The sequence below is a fragment of the Musa acuminata genome, chromosome BXJ1-2 (genome assembly GCF_036884655.1).
Source record: "Musa acuminata AAA Group cultivar baxijiao chromosome BXJ1-2, Cavendish_Baxijiao_AAA, whole genome shotgun sequence".
Taxonomy (NCBI): Eukaryota; Viridiplantae; Streptophyta; class Magnoliopsida; order Zingiberales; family Musaceae; genus Musa; species Musa acuminata.
The window spans coordinates 1,878,307-1,892,740 of NC_088328.1; the positions used below are offsets into that span (position 1 = coordinate 1,878,307).

The 14,434-nt window shown below is 36.0% G+C and overlaps 1 protein-coding gene across 1 annotated transcript; it reads left to right on the top strand.

Moving 5' to 3' along the window:
* Positions 1-1,798: 1,798 nt before the first annotated feature.
* On the top strand, positions 1,799-13,444 carry LOC135594636 (protein ENHANCED DISEASE RESISTANCE 2-like). Its single transcript, XM_065085025.1, has 23 exons — positions 1,799-1,820; positions 2,296-2,567; positions 3,337-3,411; positions 3,535-3,588; positions 3,775-3,840; positions 3,911-3,972; positions 6,154-6,194; positions 6,344-6,433; positions 6,506-6,552; positions 6,626-6,726; positions 7,113-7,208; positions 7,299-7,363; positions 7,449-7,520; positions 7,639-7,782; positions 7,892-8,202; positions 9,275-9,357; positions 9,432-9,603; positions 10,638-10,739; positions 10,827-10,877; positions 10,982-11,125; positions 11,231-11,326; positions 12,943-13,044; positions 13,254-13,444. The coding sequence occupies exons 1-23, from the start codon at positions 1,799-1,801 to the stop codon at positions 13,347-13,349; spliced, it is 2,364 nt and encodes a 787-aa protein (XP_064941097.1). The 3' UTR covers positions 13,350-13,444.
* The last annotated feature ends 990 nt before the right edge of the window (positions 13,445-14,434 follow it).

Genomic DNA, 14,434 nt, shown 5'->3' on the forward strand with positions numbered 1-14,434 from the left:
GTACTTTTGTTCAAAGTTATTTGGCATGTTTTCTATATAATATATATATAAATATATAGTAATTGATCTAATTTTCTATACTAAAATATAAATTATTGAACCACATTATAATCTAATGTAAAATTTCTTACAACTGATTTATCTAACGTTGTTTATTGATACTGGGACTATGCAATCTATTTTAGTTTGGGAAGAGATATAAAAAAGAAAAATCACATTTCATGGTCTCTCTTATGCTCCCATTGCTAAAGGAATAAGATAAGATGTTTCTTATTAATTCGTTTTTTTTTTTCTGTGAATTATGTATCGTATGATACACGTTAAATTTATTTTTTGTATGGCGAATGAGCATACCACTACAAAGATAGCATTTGACATTTTATATAGCTTATAACACAACACAATTCAGTACTCAATATTTTTTGCAATTAAGCATACTAATTTACACTAGGATAAATTCTTGAGAGATAATAATTCATAGGAAAAACATTTGGATGTGAATTTTTTTCTCATTTGCTTGTTCTGATGATCAGATTATGACTCCAGTGATAGTTTAAAAAAAAAAAACAAAAAACAAAAAGGTCTTGTTCTCTGTCGTCTCTTTTTTGAAATATTATATTTTTGGAGAGAAATAATCTTAGCTCTAAAACCAATTTTATAAAATACTTATCAAAGTTTATTCATTTACTATCTATAGATCAAGATTTTAGTCACAAAATTAATCTGTCTAGTAAAATTGTATATATTATCTCTCTATATTCAATATCGATCGGAGCCTCTAGTGTATTCACGAAACATACCCTTTTTTATTAAAAATAAATAATATCATATTTAAGAAAAAAAATAAATAACCTGATAAAATAACAGGGCACACAATAAAATAAATATGGGCCTAAAACTACAGGTAGGATGAAGTGAGCCATTGACTTTGATGTTGTAAGAATCTAAGGAGGAAGAGGACCACACGTTATCATACTAATAACAAGAATTCATTCCCAAATATGGGAGATGACCTTTTGGTCAATGATTTAGCACCTACCACTTTGCCATTTTTGACCGAGGAGACCAGCTCATTAGTGTCCCTCGTTACCCATTCCCTGATATTTATTGCCTAAACAAACTCAAAGACTTTTTCCACCACTAAAATTTAGTGATCAAAATGTAGCAGTACATTGCATTGCACAGCAAACAAATGATCCATCAACGATGATTCGATTTCTTCTTTTAACACACAACACCCATGTACTGCATGTATTGATTGCGACAAGAAAGACGAAGCAGAGTACATGTCTTCCGACTCTAGAATCTAGTAGTTGTGTGTCAGAATGTTACCAGTACAAAGAAACCATTTATTTATTTATTTATACACAAAATTAAGGATAGAAAAGATTTTAGTGGAAGGAGATTCATCGGAAGATCCATGAAGAGGACTTTTAGACTGGTCTAAGTTTGATAGAATTTTTGTGGAAGGTCAGATGAAACAATAAAGTCATGTTATTTTTTGAAAATTTAGAAGCAACACAAGTATTTTCAAGTAAAAAAGTCAAAAGAGTTTTATTGCATCACATAGTACACATATTCCTAAGAAGAAAAGAGTCCATGTCAACTTTGAAGGTTGAGAGGCTTCTGAGAGAGATAAAAATGTAGCTACCTGTTTGAGTTATAATTGAAGAACATAAAAAGAAGAGCAATTCTAGGATGGATGCTGAATCCTGTTCATCCAAATGGTGGGACATTGCAGTCTTGATTTGATATTGTCACAGTTAATATGCCAAATAAAAGCAATAGTCGTGTGAGGATGGCACCACGGCCAACTCATGGTTTGCCTCAGGAGCTCCTACAATTGTGTGGCTTTTTTTGAAGCAGACAGAGGAGGACAACAAGTTTAGAGACAGAGACAGAGACAGAGAGAGAGAGAGAGAAGGAGAATTGGTTGTATTGCTTTGAGCAATTCAAGGAAGGGAGGAGGAGAGGAGCTTAAGAAGGGTTGGTGGTGGTGTAGGAAGTGGTGGAGGTGGTGGGAATTTGGAGTTAATTGGGCCTCCTCTGAGTCCCCTCTCTCGTTCTCTGAGACGAGGGGAAAGGTGGCGTCAGACATCACCGACATATATATACTACTACTACTGCTACTACAACGGCACCTCCCGCCCTCCTTCCCTCTTTGTAATTCTTACAAGATTACATGTTTATCACAACCACCACCGGCAAGGCGGCAACACATATTGTAATCGAACATTGATTCGCTTCCCGCAGCTGCCAACTTCAACATTTACTACGGTCGCTGCTGCTGCTAAGGATTTGCTACCTCCTACATCTTCCTCGGCGGTAGGAGAATATCAAAAAGGTCGCACCTTTCTGAGGCATTTGAGCTCGGAAAGAGAGAGAGAGAGAGGGAGGGATTTCCAAGGTGTATCTTTAAGAGGGACGAAGGGGATCGAAACATGGAAGGGTGGCTGCAGCTCGTCCGGTGCAATCGTCTAGGACTGCATTACACCCGGAAAAGATACTTCGTCCTCGAAGGTAACGCCCTCAATTGCTACAAAGGCGTGCCGGCGTCCGACAGAGAGGTACTCGGGACCCCTCCCCCTCGCATCTCCCCACTGATTTCTTGGTTTGTCTTGTCGTACTCGTTCCGTCCATTTCGTTCAAGAAAAGAAAGAAACATGCGTTTTTGCTTGTTTCGTTTGGATAAAGAACGAGAGAGAAAGATTTTTTAGCTGTTGGTTTGTTTGTTAGGGAAAAAGATGGGATCTTTTAATCTTTTCTTCGATTGGTTGAATACGAAGCGTTGGGTCTGTTGGAAAGAGAGATGTTTGGGGCACTGCTCTTCTTTCTATGATGGACATTTTTGTTTCTTCTTGTTCTTTGTCGGAGTTCTGTTTGATTTCTGATCGTGTTGAATTTAATGTCGCCGAATGGAAAACGGCATTTGACGGCATTCAAAGGAACATGTGCTCTAAATCCATACAATTGAACAACCAATTCAGAGACAAAGATGCTTTTTTTGTTCTCTAGTAAGTGCCTCTTGATTAATTTCTTGGTTGAATGATATTTAAAGCAAAAGAAAACAAGAGGAAGCGCTGTGAAGTCGGAGTTTTGACAATATTGTTAGAAGTTCAAGTTTGATTATTACTGGTAGCGGAAGTAAGTGTTAGGGTCAGTGTGTTATTGCATGAATCTCTTTTCTAGACTCTTTTCTATCATGTGAAGTTTCCATTTGGATATCTGCATAGGCTCATAACTGTTTGACTATTAAGCATTGTATTCATGAAAAAGCATAATGATCATGCTAAAATTCTCATCAGTTCTCGTTATGTGCATCTGTTGTACTCTCAGGTTCCTCTAAGAAGTGTATTGATTTGTTCCAGCACGCGTATCACAGACAATGGTCGAGAGAGCATACAGAGAAATGTAAAGGCGATCCCTGATTATCTTTACTTGCAGAACATACTTTTACCTTTTCCAGTTCATTTCACAATTTCAAAATTTTACAAAGCTTGTTTCTTGGTTGTAAATGTTATTGGTTGTTGCCAGGTCTTATATATATTTACCATCTGTAGCACTTCCAATCCCAGCAATCAATTAAAGGTGCACGAGTTGGTTGTAAATGTTTTCTTCTTTGTTTGGGTTCTCCTGCAAACACCAAAATGTGTTATGATATTTACAAAATGTTATTGGTTGTGCCTAGAGCGACAAGTACCAGTAGTTGGTTCTTGGTTTCCGGTTCTGATTTTGGTCATTTGGCAATGGTCTGAGATTATTTTAATACTGCAGTTGGGCGCAAGGAGCTCTGAAGAAGCAGCTAGGTGGATCAGAAACATAATTGAAGCTGCATTTATGGTTTGGTGCCTTCTCTGGTTGCTTTAATATTTGTTAACATATATATCATAACATATTTTGGTGTTTGCAGGAGAACCCAAACAAAGAAGAAAACAATGTGGCTTGTACAAAGAGAAGACGACAATCCTTTAGGTCATACATCACTATTTCTTTACATTTAGCTAGTTTCATGTTGGGCAATAGTAGTTCAATTTTGACAAGCGTGCTAATCTTATTGGTTCATTGTGGTCATATAAACATTGCTCTCTTGTCGCATGGTTGAAGCTACAGTTTTTTTAGGTTACATGCCCAATTTGTCTAGCATTTAGCAGTTCCTATGCTGCTCTACATGCTACAAGTGGCTATTAGATCAGCATCATCATGAAATTTATGAGATTATACAGGAAGAGGAAGAAAATAAGGGGGAAGAGACAATGTTGTGTGGGTGTGGCCTTGTGACTGCATTAGCCTAACTGCCTAAGTAGTGCCTAGACCGTCAAGGAGACCAGCCAATGGACTTTAGGTGGCACATCTAAAAAGTTCAAAAAAAATATCTCAATGACAAAATAACCACCTTATTTTCTTATTTTCTTATTTTCATTCATGTAGTTGACGAAACAAAAAAGGTGCAAAAGCGAGGCCAGATTGTTGTAGCTGTGCCAATAGATGTTACTTCATTAAGAAAACAAAAATGCAATTGCTCGACTATCTATGAAAAATATAATAATTAGGAAGCAGTATCTCTTAAGTCTCAAGTGCAAAAAAGAAAACAGGAAAAGAACAAATAAAAAAATTCTTATGTAATTGCACAAAAAGAGAAAGATATGAGAAAGTGACATCAATGATATGACTCAGAAAACAAGAGGATGCAATAATATGCCATGATACAGAAACAGTAACAGCACAACTAAAAGAAATGAGATGCACTTAAGCACCAGCAGCAGAATTAGTAGCAAATCATGATAAAACAAATAAAATAATAGAAATCATTTCAGTGGTAGAAGCAAATGGAAAGGAAAAGAAGAAGTATAGCCTAAAACAAAAAAAACTGAATTTTTAAAAATAAAAGTGAAATGATGAGAAAAAAGATATTGAAATTAAATGAAAATATTGATGGTAGGTAGCAACAAATATAGTTTAACAATAGCTGGAGCAATAGGTCAAGAGATAACTGAAAGGAAAACAAAAAACAAAATAAAGTGAACTTTGATGACAACATGGGCCCAGACCAAAATGCACTGCATGAGGAGAAGGAACAAGAAAATGGAGGAAATAAAAAAGGACAGAAGCTAGACAATGTTTGCATATCATGCTTTCAAGGTTCAACAATATCAATCATGATAAATTATACAGGCTGACATGACCCAGTTATTTGGTTTTTCGGTCTTCCGTAAGTTTAACAACTGTGAGTGTAGATATGGAAGAAGCATTACATTAACAATATTGAAGTGATGGAAAAAGATTTTTCACAGACTTCAGTCAAATTGGTTATATTTCAGCGTCAAGTTAGATATGTTTATATACATGTATATATTGTCAGATTAAATTATGGATATACAAAACTTTATCCAATATGAAGTTGAAAGTTAAGCTGCTTTGCTTTATGGTTGACAAAATAAATTTAAAATCGGAAGGCTACTTAGTGGGGAATGCCATATGTTATATAAGGGTGGTTTTTAGTAACTTGAAGGTTCTCTGTGTTGAGTGATAGCCAATTCTGATTTATATAAGCTTCAGTATTCATGTTGAATTGTCCGGAAGGACTAGGATAAAATGAGTTTCGCATAGATCGACAAAAGATTCTCAACCAACATGGGGCTACTTGTTTGGTTTCCTTTAGTTGTTATTTATTAGTTCATATTTATTATTAAGATAGATCTAGTACCTGGACTGTTAAACTTTGATGATCTTTTGTCAAAACAAATGAAACAAATTTTTATTCATTTCTCTCTAGGTCTCCTTTTGTGTTATAAACAGGGTAACATATCATTATGGCCTTTATCCTTCCATGAGTTGGAATTATTTTGTAGTGGCTACATCAAAGAAATTTTCCATAGATGAAGGTTTGTGGCAGTACTTGTGATCTTAATCTACGTTGTCTTCCAGACCAGTCTCTGTTAAAAGTTTCAAGATCCTTATGGTGCCAAATATTACGTAGGCTAGAACTGTGCACTCCAGGACATGTGCATACATGGTTCTTTTGTGTCTCATGAAGCATGATGGTTGACTCTAACCTTTGCTTCCTAATGTTATAAGTCAGCTTTTTGTTTTAGGATATATGCTGCTAAAGCATTTGTTTATGCAGTTCTCATTGACTAGTATCATAATATCCAGGTTGAACCACAGGAATGTGAGGAGTCGCATGCACTCCATAGGTAAGCCTGGTTTTATTGGCTTGGTCCGATCTATTTTTCACACAAAATAGTTCATATTATTTTGTCAATCCCTTAGCAGGTTTTATTGGCTTGGTCCAATCTCTTTCTACCTAGTTGTTATACTTTCTTACCTTGTTCAAACTCTCTAGATTGGACAGTTCACTCATGTATCCATGCTGATCCACTGATATTTGATGCCATCTCTCCTTCCATGTGGATGATAATTGGCTGTAAAAATGGTAATATCTTGGAATTTTCTTTTATTTTTCTAATTGAAGTTCTAGAAGACATAAATATTTTTTTTCATATAGGCTTACGGCTGTTTAAAGAAGAAAAAGATGTTGGTTCTCCTACCAAGGTATCTATATTACTCCAAAAGAGGCATGATCATGGGTTTCTTGGTGAACTAAAAAAAATTCTACATTCCTCAGCATAGGGATGATCATCCAGGTATGATGGCAGTCGGTGTCATTGATGCATCTTCTGAGGCCATTTTCCAGACAGTGATGTCTCTTGGACAGTCAAGATCAGAGTAAGATTGCAACTTTCTAACTGTCCAGAGCTTTATGTCATATGACATCATGTGTGCTCTTTTATTCGTGCCATGGTGATTTACTATTTGATTCAAGTAAAACACTGGACAGAAAAAATTGCAATTCGACAAAATCATTGCCCTCTGTGATAATATAATCAGAGGATTCTTTAGTCCACAGGTATACAATGGAAACCACAGTTATGTATAACAGGCAGATTTAGAGCAATCTGGTACCAGGTCTTCAAAATTTAAGAAAGCTTTGTGACTGTCAGTCAAAGAGGGACGAATAAAGGAAATCAAATTCATAATTGAGTCATGCAATTTACTAAACATAGGTTTTACTGTACTTTTTCTAATAAACGAAGCATTTAAATATCTTGCAGATGGGATTTTTGCCTGTTGGAGGGTAATGTGGTTGAGAGCTTGGATGAACACACCGATATTATCCACAAGAAGCTGCGTGGTGATTGGCTACCATGGTTAGATATGGTTTCCAATATTTTTAAAGATTGAGTTGTCTGCTAGTAACTGATCACCTCTTGCTCGATACTATTGCATTGATTTTTCAGGGGAATGAAAAGAAGGGATTTAATATTAAAGCGTTCCTGGAGGAAGGAAGATGATGGAACATATGGTATTGCAATTTATTAATTCTTGAAAAAATTCATGACCAGAGTTTTACCATGAACTAATTATTACTTTTTTAAAATTTTGAACAGTTATCCTATACCACTCAGTGATCCACTATAAATGCCAACCTGAAAGAGGCTATGTCCGTGCTTGTCTTAAAAGTAACGTATGCTTACTATTTAGCAATGAAACTTTGGTGAAGACTGGGTTAAATTGCCATAAGCATGCAAGATTAATTATAGTCAATATTTGAGTTGTTCTTTGTTCTGCCTGTTGTAGGTGGAGGCTATGAAATATCTCCCGTGAACCAAGGAAAACAATCAGTTGTGAAGCATATGCTTGCAATTGATTGGAAATTTTGGAAATCAAATATGTTTACCTCATATGCAAGTATTACAATGAAGATGCTAGGAAGGGTTGCAGGTATTGTTTTTATCATGAGAAATACTTTTGTGATTTTCCAATAACATATCCTCTATCTTATGATTTCTGATTGTGTGTTGAATGTGACTTTCAATTATGTACTGAGCAGCTCTTCGAGAATTCTTCCGTGCAAAACTTGGTAACTGTGCATTCTCAGATTTCACATTAGATGGTCTGACAAGAGAGATTATATTGCCACAGATTGAGGAACAAATTAAACTAGACATGCAAACAGTGGATGAGAATAGTAAAATTGAAAACTTCGTAGAAGAGTCACAAATGTCTCCTCCCAGACATCCTGGAAATGGATCATCAAATCAACTGAATGATGCAGCTGATGAATTCTTTGATGTTCTTACTGAATCAGAGTATGATCAAACAGAAAACTATTGTCCTTCTGATGAAGGCATGCAATCCCAGGTTAGACTTTCGTCATGTGATGTTTTTTTGCTGGAAAGCAGATAATGCTTCTCTACCATTCTATTTTTGTTCCTCGTCCACCTCTCTGGGAATTAGTAAATATTGAGATTTGCTGATTTCCTTCTCAAACAGAGTAATTGTTCAATCCATTTAAACCTAGCATCTATGTCCCTAGTAATTGTTCGTACTTTGTAGTTTCTTTTTGGGCTTGGCTGTAGTTTAATTTGCTGACCAGAAGTAATGAAAGAAATCCAAATAAGCCGTGATGAAGATAATGATGTAGTTATTGATTTAGTGATTACTAGCACAGCTGCACAGGTATGGTGATAACTAGGAGGTGCTTCATGCCATCCATATGCTATCCATACAATGACACAGTGAGTTCTGTGCTTCATATCTTCATGCCACATCATGCTGTTGCTCATATGAATTTCATAGATATATCCATAGTGATACCCTTCCCATGTTCTGGTTTCATGCTAAAATAATAAATTCCATGTTAATTATTATTGATTGCCATGGTCATATTTTATATACTTGAACATGTTGAATGCAACTTATCATGAATCTCATCGAGTACTTAAAGGAATTGAGCTGCTATTGACTGGTAGGCTTGGACCATTCCAAAAACTGACAGTGTTCACTGAAGATCTAATATGATATGTAAAGTATATTGCATTAGTGACCTAGAGAAGTCTGATAGAAAGATGAATGCCTCGTGGTTCTCATGTATGTAACTGCACTTTAATCTTTGATTGTAAAAAAGTCCAGTTTATTCAGTATCGAAATGATTCACTTGCAAAATTTAATGGCTATATAATTCCTGATCACATGTGGTACATGTTTTGTGGGCATTCACAAGCATCATGTACTTGAAGATCAACCAAGTAAGATAAGTTAATTGTACATTTATGTTATTAGACTGCACATATCTTAAACCACGATGGCTGAAATAACAATGTTATATACTCCAGAAAATTATGAAGTTGCACAAACATGTTTTCTTGGTTCATGCTGCTCTCGTCTTGGGAAATCATGTTATTTATATTTTGCATGATATTTTTTTTCTCAGTTAATTCAAGACCAATGCCAAGACAAGTTACCTACAACTGCAGTTTTCATAAAGAAGTTACATGATATCACAGGTTCCACACTATTATTTTAGATTTTTATGAGACTGATATCATTGTTTTATCCTGACAGTTGCTGTTGCATTTTATGTAATTTACTTGTTATTTCTGTGCTGAATTAGAAGATGAATCTATTGGAGATAGCATGCCATGTAGCTATGGGACCACTCTTCCAAAAGATCCAAGTTGTAGAATGGCTTGTAGTTGGGCAATGGCAGATCCTTCTACATTCGCAATTCGTGGTGAATCTTACTTGCACGACCATCAAAAGGTGCCTATTTAGTTACATGTTCATATTGTTTCACTTAAAACTGAAGAAATGACATGTTCTTTGCTTAAAATTGCTAGGCAATTGGCGAAACTTAGTGCATGATCATCACATGCTTAAGACTACATTTTCCTAGCATCAGTTGGGAAATAACTTAAGGAATTCTAAATCTTCTGTAGATTCCTTTTAATCTTAGGTTTGTGGTTATTCTAATCAAAGCAGTATCATATAAATTAAGTACCATCATCCTTAGTGATCATAAATTGAGAGGATACCATTGTTTTATTTTCTGTTTGATAGTCAATTACATTAGTCAAGATCATATTTCCTTGGGAAACAGAAAATCCAAGTAATGTGCTTGAAAATTTGTTTCCTTCAAACAAATATTTGGACAAGATGAGAAAGCACTCAAAACTTTTGGGCTAAAGATATCAAAGTAATGCTTACCTGTAAAATATTGGCCACCCAACTTTTCCTGCTTATCAGCATATGCCCCTTCTTTGTTCACATGCTATGATTCAGTGATGATCCCTTCTTTCAGAACACTATTTTGGAACTCAGTACTGTCAGTAGCTGTCAGCTACCTGTCCTCAACAAGGTCTGAAATATATGACCATTAGCTAAGCAGCTGGAGGCTTAGGTGATTATCTAGACTGTCTTACAGTTTAGGCAGTGATTTAGATCATCTATTCTACACACATGATAACTTATGTGCACTCATGTGTTTACCAGTTCTTTTACACATCAAATTGCCATTATCAAAGCCTCCTCAACTTTAGACTCATAACAGAACTTCCAAATAATGCACATGATACCACTTATCATCACACACATTAAACAACAAGAAGGCTTTCCTCTCTGCATGCTCAAAGCATTCAAGCACATCCTACAGCAAGCACCACTAGTGTGCACTATCATCATTGAATTGTGACAGTTCTTCTAGATTCGTCTAATATAACATGCTGAAACTTGTTATCACGTATGTTTTATGAATTTGAATTGTTGCAAGAGTATTTATCAATTTAACTTTTATGTAGGTAAAAGCCAATACTACCTTGATGCAGATGGTAGCTGCTGATTGGCTGAAATCAGACAAGCGTGAAGATAATGTTGGTAATCGAACTGGGGGGATTGTTCAGGTATCTCTAGATATCACTTATAATACACAATAGTTATACTCTTATTGGAATTTCTTTGTCATAAAAGCTAAACTTTAAATCTTGCAGAAATATGCAGCACAAGGTGGCAGCGAGTTTTTCTTTGTTGTGCACATGCAGGTATGTTACTTGATTTTTCTAAATTCATGGAGGTGATACCAGTCTCCTGTGCCAAAAAGTAAATCCTTAATATCCAAGTTTCTGATCATAGTCTATGCAAATAGGTCCCAGGTTTGACCACATACAGTCTAGCTTTATATTATATGATGGACACTCCATTGGAAAATGTTCCCTTTCTTAAAAATTTTGTGAGAGGAGATGATTCATATAGGAACTCAAGGTTTAAACTCATCCCATGTATATCAAAGGTATGCACGCATGAAACTAATAGGTTCCAAGCTATCATCTGTTTGGTTATTATAATTATACATTATTTTTTTCTTATATGTTTGATTTTTTTTTTGGTGCTTCAGGGTTCATGGTTAGTGAAGCAAAGTGTTGGTAAGAAAGCATGTCTAATCGGTCAAGCGCTTGAAATCAATTATTTTCACGGGAGCAATTACATTGAGGTAAGCTTACATATGCTGCTAGCTACATCAAAGTTTCGCACAATGCCAATTAGAGCTTTTTGCATTAGGTAATTCCCTTTTGACACTAGGGAAACATCAAGGTGTTTACAACTGGTACTATTGAGTTATAGATGAGAATATGATATCATTAATGCATATATTTGTTGACAACTTCTGCATATGTTGTGTTATGAGTGACTCTAGCAATCATCCATGGAGTGTTTGTTGATTCATTATACTCGCTAGGCATGATTCCCATTGCAATTTAAATCATCAATTCCCATTTCAAAAATTAATGATTAAGATCAACAAATGCAATTTCAGGTACTGATCAAAATCCATGAATGTAATTTCAGATATCAAACCTATGCCGGTCCATGGTCGGACTAGTATAAGTTTGGTCCAATCTAGTGTATCTACACATGGTATGCTAGAATATAGCATGATAACGAATGCTGAGGAGGAGGGAAAAAGAAGAACGAAGATAAAGGAAGAAGGGAGGCGGTGGAGGAAGAGGAGGAGAAAGTGTACCTGCAAAGAGGTCCATGGGAGGCAGTAAGTGTGTTGGTGGCAGTGAATGAGAGCTGGCGCGATGCTTTGTGCATTGAAATGGAGTGGAGGGCTCATGATTTTGATGCTCCAAACATCGAAATGGAGAGGATATATATATATATATATATATATATATATATATATATATATATATATATATATTAATTGGACCAAACCGAACGGCCTGAAATGGGAGTGGTCCATGTCAAGGTTCGCAATACCGTACCGTACCGGTATTTCGACCTGGGCTCGGTACCGGTACGGTACGGTATACCGAGTGGTACACCCAGGTGTACCTAGCGGTACACTCAGGTGTGCCGAGTACTGTAGTACAGTGCTACAGTGCACTCGGACCGGTAACAGATGATCCGCATACCGGTAACCTGTCGGACAGGTACGTACCGCCCGTACCAGGCGGTACAGTTTGGTACTGCAGACCCTGGTCCATGTACTGGATAATGATCGGTACCAATTTGTTTGGGCAAAATTGCAAACCATGATTAAGAATTTCTTGGATCTATTCAAATATTAGCAACAGAAAGGTTACTTGGATAAACTTTATTGCCAAAAGCATAAGCTTTAACCGTAAAGTCTAGATGAAAACCAAACTTAACTGTTCAAAATTCTTGGAAAATATCTATATTTAGTAATATGTGTGGGTATTTAACCTATTGCTAAGTTTAATTCTCTTGGATGGTTGGAAACTAAAATTCTTGGAGCCAAAGGTAATATTGCTACTCAAAGATGGTGTGGGAATAGTGGGTGCATCCAATTTAGGTTACATGATGTAATGCAGTATGACTTGCAATAATCTTTGCCAATATGTGGTAGAAATGTTTTTCCTACCTTATTAAACAATCTAAGACGACATCCATGCATGTACTGTAAAACTGGTTAAAAATGTCCTCTATCTAAGCATGCCTCTTTTTTCTTCAAATGATCGTCACCTTGAGAATATGTTACAAATCCTCTGAGATGGGATGACTTGATGCACATTTTAAAGCTACTCCATCTTGGATTATTATTTCTAGGAGCTTATACTTTGTATAAATGTGAATATCCAGCTCGCGATCGATGTTGGTTCATCATCAATCGCCAAGGGTGTTGTCAGTCTTGTTGTTGGTTACTTGAATAGTTTGGTGATCGAAATGGCATTCCTGATTCAGGTATGAATTCTTTCTTATCAAATTGCCTGGATCAGGTTATATATGTTAATTTGGCACCAATGTCAGATCATGTCTATGACCAAAGAAACAAGCAACAAAACAATCAAAAGTTTAATTTGAATATGATGAAACTAATATTCTTCAAGGCATGTGAGGAGAAAAATAATTTTCTTTTGTATCAAAAACCTTTTCATGTTGGTAACATGCAGGGTGATACACAAGAAGAGCTTCCAGAGGTCCTTCTTGGAACTTGCCGGTTGAACCATCTTGATATCTCCCAAGCTGTTCAGATTAGTTCATGGTGATATTAAGATGAACTTGTTGCCTAATTTTGATTTTTTATGAGATTTTATTCCATCAAAAACTTGGCTAGGTATGTTTATTCTCATCGTTTTGTTGATTGGCAGATCAATTTCATTGGATGATTCTTCCTAACGGTGTCAAATCAATGTATAATTTCCTTTAGAATCGTGGGGGGGAAAGGACAATGTTGAATACGGAACCCAAGGATTTTTGATGTTCTAACTTCACTGAAAAGCAAATGATGAAAAAAGCTTAAAGTTCTTGAGCAAGCAGGAGAACTACATTAATCCTGTGGTTGTGAAGAAACGTGATGTTCTGCAGCTGCTGGCCACAACTTGTCTATCTTACAATGTTCTCCATCCTCATCTCCGCAAGGTCTGTTGTGTGTTTACACCAAGACCCAGTTGTGAACTTGGAGCATGTGATTAGTCTGTCATACAATGCATGCTTGATCTCTTCCTGCTATGTTTGACATCATCAGGAAGTCATTCACATATATGAATCTCTATGTTCAATAGCTGTTCATCTGTGCCTCTGGTTGTTGGCACACATCTGCCAGCCATTTTGCTAAAACCTCAGAGATTGGATTCATCTGTGTTGTTTGCAAACTGAAGTTTTCAAAATCCCTGCTTGCAAAAACTTGTCCTTTGGAGGAAGATTAAATTGGTCTTCGGTGCCGGTCTCAGATTAGATTACATTATGAAGATTGCACTAAATGCCTCTCCTCGATGCTGTTATTTATTTATTTCTTGTAAGTTCACATACTTTTTCAAGTCAAAGTCAAGTTCCAAAAAGTCTCAAGAACTTGACCCCCATTGGTTTCAGCCACTCCACTGAATGGCCAAAAGCACACTCTATACGGTTGTCTCACCCTCTTCATCGGTCTTTAGTATAGGTTCTATTAACTTCATTAAATTTAAATTCTTAATTTAAAATGTTTATGCTAACAGTATATTCATCGGTATCCTTATAACTAAATAAATTGGTATAATATTATTGAATCTCGGATTTTGATGATGAAATCAATTGATGTGTTTGTGATTTAATGAGCATTTTGAGTAACCCAGGGCTAAAGTCGATCAGAAAA

Excerpts from the sequence above, each read along its gene's own strand:
- LOC135594636 (XM_065085025.1), top strand. The coding sequence starts at position 1,799 with ATGGCACCACGGCCAACTCATG. Across the intron at positions 10,740-10,826 it reads GAACTGGGGGGATTGTTCAG|AAATATGCAGCACAAGGTGG; the intron begins GTATCTCTAGAT and ends TAAATCTTGCAG. Across the intron at positions 11,327-12,942 it reads ACGGGAGCAATTACATTGAG|CTCGCGATCGATGTTGGTTC; the intron begins GTAAGCTTACAT and ends GTGAATATCCAG.